At 48.1% G+C, this 13148-nt stretch overlaps 1 protein-coding gene across 14 annotated transcripts in view; it reads right to left on the reverse strand.

Moving 5' to 3' along the window:
- The window catches only part of Zfp536 (zinc finger protein 536), a 463247-nt gene that overhangs the window by 249164 nt on the left and 200935 nt on the right, over positions 1-13148 (reverse strand). For all 14 annotated transcript variants that reach the window (XM_063283757.1, XM_008759270.4, XM_063283740.1 and 11 more), the window contains one exon: positions 7182-9359. In XM_063283757.1, coding sequence (XP_063139827.1) covers positions 7182-9357 — 2176 coding nt within the window. In that variant the 5' untranslated portion in view covers positions 9358-9359. The remainder of the gene's footprint in view (positions 1-7181; positions 9360-13148) is intronic.

Genomic DNA, 13148 nt, shown 5'->3' on the forward strand with positions numbered 1-13148 from the left:
ACCCACCCTCCTCACTCCAGTCATCTTGGAGAGCTCTTCTTTGTGTACTCTCTAGTCACTGCCAGCCATTTTCCTTCCCGGCCATGCTTAGTGCTTCAGCAGAGGTGGGAAATGCCTGTCAGATACCGACACGGGTGGTGAGGGGGTGGTGAGGACCTGGGAGGGTAACCAGAAAGCCGCAGGTTGGGAGAAGGCACATTTCGGGGCCGTCGCCACTAGTTAGGTGAGTGCCCAAAGGCGACTGTCCACCTCCATGATTGTCTCAAACTCTTACCCTCAACATTTACACACAGCTCCAAAGTCAAAACACTTCTCTAACTTCGCAGGCCAGATGGCTCCACACGGCTCTTACAAAGCGGTGTCAAGAACTTTTGAGTGGTGTTGGCACACGACTTGAATCTCATCACTCGGTAGGCAAAAAGCAGGTGGATCTCTGAGTTCGAGGCCAGCCTGGTCTACAGAGCGAGTTTCAGGACACTCAGGGCTACACAGAGAAACCCTGTCTCAAAAATAAATAAATAAATAAATAAATAAATAAATAAATAAATAAATAAATAAATAAATAGGAAAAAGAAAAGAAAAGTGAGTTCTCAATGGATCCCATATTCTTCATCTTGAGATCCCCAACTTTCCTGGGGAGTCTAGTGTCTGGAATCGGTGGAGAATTCCCATAGTATAACTGAGGACTCAAAATTTAGCCTTGCTTCCAAGTTTCCCAAAAGCCACATGAAGTTGGGGCCTCCAAGGAGGTAAATTAAGGCACATTCCAGCATCCTTTCCAGAAAATGTACTTCTTATGTGCAAGGTACAAAACAAGCCAAAGAAGGGATTCAGGGGATAGCCTACCCGATGAAGAAGGGGTTGGGGTGAGCAGGAGGACCCCGAAGAGCCTGCAAACAGATGCTGCACCAGTTCAGCACGTGTGAAGTCAATCTGGTGAGTGGAATTCCCTACTGGTCTAGACACTGGGAACAACGGATGAAAGGCAGCTCCTGAACTCACCGTGCCTGCTTCTGGACGAACTTAATGTGTGCCCACTTACAAAGCAAACTGCTAATTCTAGCCCCAGCCTACCTAAAAGTCAGCCTGGATGTGACTTGGAAATTCCCATTCCAGCTAATGGGAACCACGCGTCACACCACATTTTCAAAGCTGACAGCTTAATTCTTTGCTTCATTGTCACCTGCCCTTTGCTCGACCATGTTTCACTTAATGGCCATTAATTCCTCAATTGAGTGAGAATCGTGGGGCACCTTGGGGGTCTCAGAGGTCCGTGGGCTGGAACACAGCACCCCTCGGAGCACACCGGGAGGGAAAAGGGAGATCACCATAGGGCCCCCAGCCTTCATACAGGTAAACTGAGCCCATCAACTCAACACTGGCTGGGCTTCGAGCAAGCATAGGCCTGGAACCTAATTATCCGTGCCCCCAAATGGTGTCCACAAACTAGAAGAGTCTAGGGGAGGCTGAAGACCTCCAGAATCCCTTCTGCCATTCTTCTGATGTGAAGACTGTCAGAGCTGGAGGGGAGGGGGTGGCATTTTTCTCTGGTTGGTTTGCTAAGGGACAGCAGCATACAGCCTCAAAGGAAGCAGGGCTTACAGCCCCCATTCACGGGGGTGGGGAGGGGACAAGTGTCACAGCAGAAGCCTCAGAGTGTCACTGCATGTCTGCAAATAGTTGCTGGTAAACACAAAGCAATGAGAATTCACCTTGGAATGGGAAGTTGATTGAAAAGTATTGGGAAGCACTTGGCCCCCACAGGAGGAAGGGGATGAAGTGACAGCCAGTAACTGCCAGCTGACATCATAAGCTACCCCAGGTAAGTGGACTGACTACCTTAGCACCACGAAGAGAAGAGCTAGAGACTGAGGGAGGACACCCAGGCCTCTGACTCTTGCCCTCTTGGATATTCCCCGGGAGTCTCAGCCAGTGTATCCGTCCAGGCAGGAGGCCACCAAATCATCAACTTGGAGGAAGGACCTTGGCCAGCGTCTTGCCTGGGCACTGCTTCGGCACACACAGGCTGGGCCTCCGTAAATCTCCACAAACACGGTGGCTGCCTGCACATGCTCCCACGGCGGGGACGGAAGGGCTGCATATGGTGTACGGCTTTAACAGCTGAGCTTAAAAAAAAAAAGAAAGAAAGAAAAAAGAGTAGTGCAGCTTTTCAACTCCGTGAAACAGCTCCTGAGTCTGGGGTTGGGGTGGGGGTCCAGAGTCAGGGCGGAGAAAAAGTGAAAAGCTGACAGGCATAGGAGTGAGCCCCCCCCACTATGAAATTTTATCCTTCAAGGAGTTTCAGCCTACCCCCTGTTCAAAGGTCCCTTTGCAAAATGACATGCTGCTTCCTGCCTGCCGTCCCCGGGCTTACTCATTTCAAGTTTCTAGAAGCATCCAAAAATGACTTTTTAAAATTGAAAACTTAAGTGTCTCATCTATCCGTGAGGGAAATCGCACCCATGCTCTTGGGTGGGTTAACCGTCCTTAAGGCAGTTTATAAATGGAATGATTGTTCCCCAAAGTTGTGCCCTACAAGAGGTCAATCGCCACTATGCCCTGGGGGCATTCTTCCAACCTTTAACTCCCCTCCTGGAGGTAGAATGTTGGTGACAAAGGGGTGACAGAGCCTGATACCCCAGCAGTTTTTCCTGGAATGGCCTCTAAACTTTTGCTTTCTGTTTCCTCTGCTGATAATGACTGTCTATGGCTCTGCAGCCAGCTCCCCTCTCCCCCTCCCAGCCCCCTGTTGCTGCAGCCATCCCCGAGCTCCAGTATAAAGTTTGGCTTTTGCAGCAGGAAGCAGCTGGGCCAAGCAACCAGCGAATGATAATGACCTCAGAAATCTGCTGTTCGCTCGGCAACAATAGGGTGCTCAGTCTACTGGAAAATTGTGTTCATCAGCTAACTCTGCTCAGTTACTAATTGACATTGCCAAATATTTTAAGAACAATTGGAATGCACAAGCAAAAAAAGAAGAAGAAGAAGAAGAAGAAGAAGGAAAAAAAAGAAAAAAGAAAGAAAAAAGGAAAATTTTTTTAAAAGAAAAAAGGAAAAAGGAAAAGGAAGATCTTAATCCTCAGAGTGAGATTTTTCTTTTTCCTTTTGTTTTTAAAAACATCTTTTAAGTGCTTGGATTTGTTTGTGCAGGGCAGGCGGTGGTTATCTTGAATGGGGGTGGGGAGGTGAGTCACAGGAGAGAAGAAGGTGGGAAAGGAAGAAATCTATCATATCACTTTCACCGATGTACTGCGGCGAGGTCTGGATAAAGGCCTTTGATGCGGTGGTCAATGGGCCCAGGCAGGATGGAGACCCAGCATCTCAGGAATGCGTTCCAGCAACAAAAGCAGACCAACCCCCAAGGATTTTTAGCCCAGCTGATCAAATAATCCTTGTCCAACTCAAAATGCTATAGCAGAAGAAGTAGGGGTTAACGGTATTTCCATCTTCGTATCTCTCCCTCCCTGGCTTCCATTGATCATGCAACTTTGCTGACTTTATTTAATGAACGGAGGGTCAATGCATTCAATTACCCCCTTCCCACCATCAACACTTCAATTATCCCCACTCCAAAATGATGGGGGATTCGGAAGGTAACTGCCCTGTTGGATATAATGAACAGTATCGTTTCTTAGTACATTAAGTTTTAATTATACCAGGCATGATTTCCAAAGCAAAATCTGAAAGAAACAGAACTTCGGTTGTTTTTTGACTCAGAGCAGAAGCTGGGATACAGCCCTGGTTTGAGAGGAGGTTTTTAGGGAAAGATGTGGAGATTAATGCCATCAGAGCCTTTGCAGGCAAGCCAGGGAACCAGGAGGCATCAGAACGGCCGCCCCGCTCTTTAAATGTCATAAAAGAGTAAAATTTATGTGCTGCCGTTCTCCAAATAGTTTCACTTTGCATTGCGCACAGAAGCAAACGGCATGTACTATGGTGTGAAATTATAAATGAGTCAAACAACAAACAAACAAACAAACAAAAACAACAAAGGGATATGGGGGTGGGGGTGGGCTGATCTGTGTGGCAAGTCCTGCTGCTTGCTTTCCTGTTAGAAAATATGACCCCTCTGCCTGTCAGAGGTCCTGGTTCTCTCGGTTGATCTTACGCTCCGTTCCCAGCAGTTTGGAGAGGCAAAAGAACAAACACATTTTCTGGTTCACTGGAATCATTTTCACATGTTCACTGATTCAAACATTCTTTTGCTCACATAACAAACAGCTGCACCCCACATTAGCCTAGCCAGTGACAGTCGCCCAGCTCGGCAATAACTGTTTGATTGCAAACTTGACCCCTTCTTCGTCTCGGTCTGAGCAAGACATTTTTAAAACAGCCACTCGGTTCCCAATCCTCCTTTGCAAAGAATTACATCAGATAACAAAGGACGCCTCTGCCACTCATTGTAAGCCTTCTTCTAGAGATCTATTCTAAGAGGCTCTGCTAAAAAGGTTTTTTATGATGAATTCAAAACTACTATCATGTTAAGAGCAGCGACTTATAAAGAAGAATTCATTGGTTAAGATCTGAAAAAAATAGTTTCTCAGGCCCTACTGACCCAGTTTTCAACAAAAAAAAGAATCAAGCCATGCAAATGAAGTTTTGTGACATTGTTATGCACTCTGAGAAATTTGTAAGGCCGTATTTTGCAGTTAATTCTTAATGGAAGCCTTAATAAGTACTCCCCCCCCCTTTACTTAAGGGCTTAAATTTTCCCCTCCCCTTCACCTTGCAGGTTTCTAACAGGTAACAATAAAAATATCCATTGTGTCAAGAGTTTGATTTAAATGCATCTTTGAATTGCACTTTACACAAGTCGCACTTGTTAGAAAGAGGGAAAATGAACCGGATTTGGTGGAGAATCCTAAATCCCAGTCAAACCCCAATGCCCTCAGACACGCAGCTGATTCGGGCTGCAGAGTGGGCACGCCGTCCGTTTCCCCACTCACTCAGGAAATTATGAAAGGGTCTGATTTGAATATGAAGAAAAACAAAGAAGTCAAACCCCAAATGAAAGAATCAGTATTCACTGTAAAATCCTTCAGCACCGAGGAAAAGAAAGTGGGGAGCTAAATGCCAGCCCAAGTATGAATCACTTTTGACCAAGGTTGCTTCTCTTAACAATAAATAAATAAGTCTGGGGTTTGGTGTGTGTTTTTTGTTCCAGTAGAATGTTTGGAGATGGGGAAGCAGCAAGCGGCTGGCTATCGCTTGGCCAGAAGGTGATAAAAACATAGTAAACACGTCCTGAATAGAGCCGAACACTTGGTATTGGATTTTATGCTAAGGCCCTCTTGTTTTAGCAGGAATGGAATCTGTCAGGGAAAACCATGTCGCTCCAGAAGCTTAGGGAATCCAGTCTGATCCCTGACTTCCACCCCTGATGCAACAGTGGAAGAGACCCCATTCCAAGAGGTTGGAAAGAGTCCCTGGAGACAGCAGCAAGATGTTTGGAGCTCACCAACCCACATGTGGGGAACCCATCTTGACAACAGCTCCCATCCGCCCACCAGGCAGGACAACTTCACAACTTCCCTCATAGACAAGGCCCCTCCGTGCAGTGTGACCTCATCCTCCCGTGGTCCTCACATCCTTGTTAGACTCTCCCGGAGCATCTCGTCAGTCATAAATCGCCAGCGAGTCCAGGACTCCACGAGCAGACAGTGTGTTTCATGGGTATTTAAGCAGCAGCATTAAGTGCTATCGGAATCTCTGGAATGTGCCGTTCAGATTTATGTGTATTAACAATTCTTTAAAGGCTTGCAATAAGCCGGCACACACACACTCGTGAACACACACACACACACGCGCACACACACACATATGCACCTACTCTATTCAAGCACTAGTTTTGTTCTAGAAGAAATGGAAGCTGAAGTGAGGGGACATCCTTCCACAAAATGTAATGGCATCTAGTTAGTCACTACAGCAGTGAATCGCCTCTACAACAGAAGTAACAGCCAAATGACAGCAGGCACGCACATGCGTGCGCGCACACACACAGACACAACACACACACACACACACACACACACACACACGAGACAGAGAGAGAGAGAGAGAGAGAGAGAGAGAGAGGAAAAACTTTTAAAAAATGACCCTCAGCAGCACACTGCCACATCTTTAACAGTGGGCAATGCAGTGCCTCGAGGTGCCTCAAACTGTCTTTCATTTTCTAGACTTAATGGCTGATTGCAGAAATCAATGTTGCCATTAGTAACAGGGTATTTGTTATGGCATGATTTCCTCTGTTGTTAGGCAGTAGAATGATTACAGTATTAGCAAGGTGCTTTCTTTATAAAGGACTGGAGATATAACTTTCAATTTACTATCCATTAGTAAAGGGACTTTGGAAATACAGGGGAAGGCAACCTCTTACCTGCTCTGAGGTAGCGATTTTAATCCAGCCATCTTCGGCTAGTATATTTATTTTTCCTTCCTTCCTTCCATTTCTTTTTTTTCCCCCCTCAAACAGGGCCAGGATGCTTCAGCATTTCATAGACATTTTTGATGACAGATTTTTCTGCTTTGCTATTTTAGACCCCAGAACTGTATCGCCCGTGCAAGGCAGTGCTGCTGAAAACGCGCAGGCATGCATCTGTGTTTTCAAACCTCTGTGCTTGGCTAAAACCAACCGAGAGGAAAGTGGTGTGACTCTCTCAGGGCAGGTGGGCCAGCAAGGAATTTCAGAACAGGAAAGGATGTAGAGGAGGAAGGCTGGGAGAGAACTCTCAGATGAAAGGTTTGTGTGGATACAATTAAGGGGTTAGGAATGGTTACCCTCCACATTCGCATCCATGTCAGGATGCCAAACATCAGCTCCTGGGTTCCAGAGGCAAAGCTAAGAACCAGGCTAGACTACAAATGGAACTGAACAGCTCCAGGGAAGGGCAAACTGAGCCCATCGAAAAGCATGCTAACCTCTTTACCACTGGGAATGAGGTTCAGCTGTCTTTTGCTGATAGCCATGGTTCAAGGTCAAAAGGACAGCCCTGTCTTTGGAGTAGGGCATCACCCTGAAGGAAATAGACACTGTCTAGCCTCTGGCCCACCACATTTTGTAATCCGGCTACATTAAGCCCAGAACAATCGAAAGGCCTGAGTCCACTGTGCAGAGAGACCCAAGCAGTTTTGGGAAAGAGGCAAGGTCCTTCTACTAATCCCCTTTCCTCTTGTTAACCTACCTGAAGAAGATGGTGAAGAGGGGTGTGGACTATCCTCTTGGGCGCTTCCGGTCTGCGACAGGCCACCTCCGGCCCCACTCTCCTCAGTCACGTTAGAGGAGCCGGGTGTGGTGGAGCGGCTCACTGACTGGGACTCCTGGTCACTGCCTGAGCCTCGCCGCTCCTCCAGGCCCACACCCACGTGCAGAGCATCCTCGTCACTCTTGCGGTCCCGCTTGTGGACTCGAGAATGCACGACCACCTGGTGGTAGGTTCGGAAAACCCGTCCACAATCCGGGCACTCAGTGGGCTTCTCTTTCATGTTCCCGGGACCCTGTAGGTTGTATTCGAGCGTCTGGTTGAGCCCGTGTGACAAAAATTCCCGACTGCCTTCTAGAGGGTCGAGCTTATTTGGCAGGTCTCTCTGATTGCCCACTTTAGTGCTGTGAACCAAATCAGCAGGCATTTTCTGCTTGGAGCCATCTGCTCCCACTAACACGTACTCCCGCTTCTCCTTATCAAACAGAACTCCGGCGTTTGCCAAAGGGTCTTCGTGGTTGCGCGTGAGCTGATGCTCTTTAGATAAGAAGCCGTGTTCCATGGCCATGCCCCTGGCCATGAGCTGCCAGGCCTGATAGCTATTCACAGGGTCCATTTCTGCAGCCTTGGCAGCTGCCTGCAACCGCTCGATGCAGCTGGATTTCAGTGGTGGCACGAGGTTGAGGCAGCCCAGGAGGGAGTGCTTGTCCCCCTCGGGGACACTGTGAGCCATACTGGAAATGGGCGACAGTAGCTTGCCCAGAACCTCTTTCTCCTTGGCTGGGAGCTCTCCCTTACCATAGAGCTGGGAGGGCTCATTCAGGCTGGCTTTGTCCGGGGCCATAAAGCCACTCTGCAGGCAGGAGAGGTACCTAGAGTACAGGTTGGCATGAGCTTCCTGGGACAGGCCACCCATAGGCACCGACACCTCAGGCTCAGTGGGGGATTTGTTCTTCACCGACAGCTTGTTGAGGTGGACCTTCATGTGATTCTTCAGGAACCAAGGCTCTTTGAAGCGCCGGCCACAGATCTGGCAGCAGTGCTCAAAAGAGTCTTTGTGCTTGCGCATGTGGCCCTTCAAGAACCAAGCCTGGCTGAACACCTGGCCACATACCTCACAGCGGAACTCGTTGGCTGACTGCTCTCCCCCACCATTGGGGCCTTGGCCCTGGGCAGACTCCGCAGTGATGTGTGCCTTCTCCACGTGACTGATGAGCTCCTCCTCCTGCGAGGCTGCGAAGTCACACAGGGTGCACTTGTAGGGCTTATGCAAAATGCGGATGTGGCGGTCCAGCTCTTCTCGCTTCTTGAATTTGCCTTTGCAAAAGGTGCATCGGAAGCCCGCAGCCGGGGTCACCGAATCCTCCTGCAAATTGGCCGGCTTGGGGGAAGGTGCCGGATGGGCTACGTCGGGCACGCTGTGGTTAGGAGGCAAGGTCAAGTTGCAGGTGGCCAACGGGGCCTGCTGGGCATGTGCCAAGGGCTTGAGATCAGACCTCGGCTGCAGCAGGCTGCCCTTCATCTGCTTGTCCCGCAGGATGGCCCTCTCCTCCAGCTCGTGCAGCAGACGGTTCTCCTCACGTACCCGCCCGCGCCCCTTCCCCAAGTTGCCCAGCTTGTGGGTCCGCAGGTGGATCTTGAGGTTTCCTTTTTGGGCCGCGCGGTGGTCACAGTAGGGGCACTTGAATGGCTTCTCACCGGTGTGAGTGCGCATGTGCAGGGAGAGGATGCTATTGAACCGGAAACGCTTGCCACACAGAGGACACGGATACTTCCGGTTCTTTCGGGCATCATCCTCAATGTCACTCATCTGAGACATGATTCCTAGGTTCTGCCCATTGAGGAACTGCTGCAGGTCCACACGCCCATTGAGGCTGTTGTCTACATCGCGGCCCAGCTGGTTGGCCAGCAATGCCATTTGGCTGCCCATGGACTGCCCGCTCATGGGCACGTGGGCCTTTTCCTCAAGGGCCGCAGGTGGCTTCTCTTCTGGGTTGGGCCTCGGGTGCAACTCAGGAAAGGCATGGCTGAGCTGGGAAGTAATCTGGTGCAACTTCTGGCTCATGGCATACTGGCCATTGAGGACTGGGCCGCTCAGATGAGGCTCAGCTTCCGGTGCCGTCGAGGACACTCCAAGGCACAGACTCGCTTCTTCCATCCCTAGAAATAAAAGCAGAGCTTAGTACTGTGTCAGGTACAGTGGCTGGAAGAAGCAATAGCGTCAGTTGGGGATGGGTGGCGGGCAGAGAGGACGTTTGAGTTTCATGACTTACCTACCCATAATAATGCTAAGGAATTATAGCAAAAACAATAATAAAAAGATGAATTATTAAATGTCAATTATGCAATACGGCAGCGTCCTCCCATTTGTTTTGGGATTGGACCGTCTTCCTTGTAGTTTCTATTTACAGACTGCAATCATTCATTCACATTTCAATTATTAATATTTTAGTGTTTTCAACACCTAATAACACATCGAGGCTCTGCCTGTTCAACGAATCCTCTTTTTTTTTTTCCCTTCACAAAGTTCCTCTACCTGTTGGTCCAGTCCAAAGTTTGCCTTAGAGCGGAGTGGCTTTCGTTGAAAGAACAACGGGGCACTTTCTTTTCTGTTTACTATATTTAGTACACTCAATAGTCTTAGATGAAAAAGAACGTTTTACGATTTGGCCGAAGGAAAGAAAGAAAGAAAAAAATAAAAAAACAGAGCCGATATCATGATATTTACTGGTACATAATAAAACAAGATAATGTTTTGGGGAAAAAATAAAGTAAAGGACAGGCTTTAGAACAATAAAAGAGATTTTGCTTTAGTCAACAAAAAGTGCAGTAATATCTCATTAAGCTGATTAGTATGCGGCTTAGAAACAGTACTAGGTGCTGTAACACATGATTATAATCATAAAAATCCTTCAGTGTTTGCAAGGAAGCATTAACGAGGTATATTAAATTTTAAGGAGACTGCTAGTAGCAGCTTTGCAAACCTCAGAGATTAAAATTTAACCCTTAGTTATGAAACACCGAATTTTTTTTTGTCATCTGATAACTGTGTCCATCCTATACCTGATCCCCCGATGGAATCTCGGTGGACTTTTGAAGCCATCGGTGTTTGGATGGAGGTGGACTTATATGACATAATGGTGTCTCCCTGTCCTTCGGCTGGTGAGACAGCCGAGCCAGGGACTTTGATTGGCCTTAAAGAGATCTTTTGCGGAACTAGATAAAAACCAATTAAAACCCAGGGACGATGATGCCATAGGAAGTCTCGACCAAGTTTGAGTGTTTTTAATAACTTTCCCAACATACAGTAATGAGTACAAATTGTACCTGCAGTATGTGTTTTGCAGAAAATTAGAACTCAAAGCTGTTTGTTAAACACAAACACTCAAAGCTAGTCTGCGTAATTGTCTTTAATAGTCCCCTCTGCCCCCTCCACAGCCTGTGCAGAACTACAAACACCAGACTGTTCTAGGTGGGTCAGAGGGCAGGCTCTCCTCCACATCAGAGCCTGCAGGGTGCTTAGCTTGGAAAGCAATGAGCCCATGCCTTCTCCCCGAAGGAGTCCAGGTTCATTTCCTGCTTTTAGAATGGGTTTGTGTGCATCTCTTTAGATCCCAGTCTTACAGTGTATTGGCCAGCTAGAAGGCCCAGAGACCCCATGTTTAACCCTAGCCAAAACTGTGGGACCAAGAAACTTCCCCTGGGGGACTTGTAGGGCCAGAGCTATCTCAACTGTGGGGCAAGTACATTCTGCCCAGTGGAGTCTGCTGTTTGCTGGGCTGCCTTCCAGATAGACTAGACACTGTGTGACATGGGGATCTCCAGTGCGAGGGTAACGGCATGGGTCTTGGCAGGAATAAAGATGTGGGTGTTCGGTTCCAGGAGGGAGAGGGACCTCAGTCCCGTGTAGCCCTTGAATGGTGTCATGGTCAACTCTACCCATGCTCATACATCCTCACAAAGGCACATATTCACCTGCAGTAAAAACAGCTTCCAATTTGCCATCTTTCTTTCTGAAGACTGGTCAGGAGCTAGGTTATCATGTATATCCCAGAATTTATTCAACAAACCTACTGAATTCTCCCTGTGCACCAGTCTCTATCACTCATTGACGATATGCTGATGGGTAGGACTGTCAAGTTTCAGGGAGTCATGGTATCCACTGGTGATCAGAGAGGAGCATGCCCAGAAGGTAGCACTTGCAGGCATGCGCAGCCTCCAAGGACTAGTCTGGGGCCCCTCTGCACATTTCAGCCATGCTGGCTCCTCTCTTGAGCAAATGTGGATCATGTCCCTAGAACCACGTGATAGTGCACAGACCTCCACCCTGCAGCTCTTAGGAAGTTTGGACAGACCAATGCCTGGCCTACTTCCAATGGCCATCCAGTTGGCCAGCTCAGGAGATGTGAATCTATTTTCAAGCTGAGGATAGGTGCCAGCTCAGCAGAGACAGAGGAGGAGGATAGGTGTGCAAGCAACAAGGCTGCGATCAGGCTGGACAAGGAGTGTCAAGTTGGATGCCATGCCCACCTTCACTGACCAGCAACTCAATATGGGAGTCCTGAAGTTTGTCTTGAGTATGGAATGCTGGTATTCTGCTCAGAAGACAACGTTCACTGTTGTTGTCTTTGTTTGTTTAAACCAACACCATTTTTCCTGATAACCAAGACTCTAATGTTTTAATGGAGGAGGGAAAATGACATTCTACAATGGGCTTCCCGGTTCTTCAGAATCGAGAATTGTTGATGTAGGTCTGCCTGAGCTCACAAGGCCCTTTTCGACCTACTTTGATGAACTTGGTTGTTGACTTTTTTTCTGTTTCATCTTCTAACTCCCTTTATTGGTGTCCTGAATAGCTCAGCGTGTCATCAAGTTTATGCATGTGCTTCTTCTCTGAAGACCGACGCCACGCAGCAAACCCTGAGACTCAACTGGCTCATCTTTGGTTCTCTGTCCTCCAACAAATGGATGAGCAAGGGCAGAACCTAGAATAACTACCTATAGGGGCAGCTAGGTCCCAAAGAAGATTCACCTTCATTTCAACCTCAGCTTTTAATAAGTTCAAGAACATCTGTAGTTCAGAAGCTGAAGGTCTAAAACCACCAGAGAAGATTACCTCATCATCATGTTCCTCCCTCTAATGGCCAATGGGGATCATCCCAGTCTTTATCCATCTTTGTGGTTCCTACTCTGGGTACCAAGGGAGGGACAGAAAATGGCCACTCCCTTAAGATCAAACCACCACAGAGCCCATGTGTTCAGAAGGACCAGCCAGCACCAAGAAGATACTCCTAGGACTGGAAACCCTGAGGTAATCTTGTGTGAAACCTACGTGGGCAGATAGAATCACTGCATTACAGCACTGTGTCAGAGCACATCTCTAGATGCTCAGCTTTCTGTGAGCAGGTAGGCCCAGGCCGCTGCTGAGCGTCATTCCAAACCACTGCCTCAGAAGTGGTTTGTGAGTTCTTGGAAAGAGTATGAAGTAATTGATGTTCTGTCCCTGGGCCAAAGCAGCCGAGGCAGGACAAGCTGGCCTCAGGCCCGGCCTGGGACTCACAAAACCTGGGCCAGCCCCAACTTTTCCATACTTAGCAATCCACAATTCATTTAGGCCTCCCCTCTGCCATTCAGCAAGTATTGGTCATAAACTTTCTAATGGACCTGCCTTGTGTGCCAAGCCCCAGCACAGGGAAAGGATGGGAAAGGATCTACCAGGACGATGCTCAAGATTAGGGAGAAATTCTGTGTGTGTGTGTGTGTGTGTGTGTGTGTGTGTGTGTGTGTGTGTGTGTGTGTATACTCACGTACAGTCATGTACCCAAGCGCTACATCAAATATAACTGTTGAGAGTCAGGCAGGGATTCCTCAATGGTGGCACTCCAGCAACTCGCATAAATGCATACCATGGGAAACTAAGGGTCATTTATCCTACTATTAAAGGATTGG

The sequence above is a fragment of the Rattus norvegicus genome, chromosome 1 (genome assembly GCF_036323735.1).
Source record: "Rattus norvegicus strain BN/NHsdMcwi chromosome 1, GRCr8, whole genome shotgun sequence".
Lineage (NCBI taxonomy): Eukaryota > Metazoa > Chordata > Mammalia > Rodentia > Muridae > Rattus > Rattus norvegicus.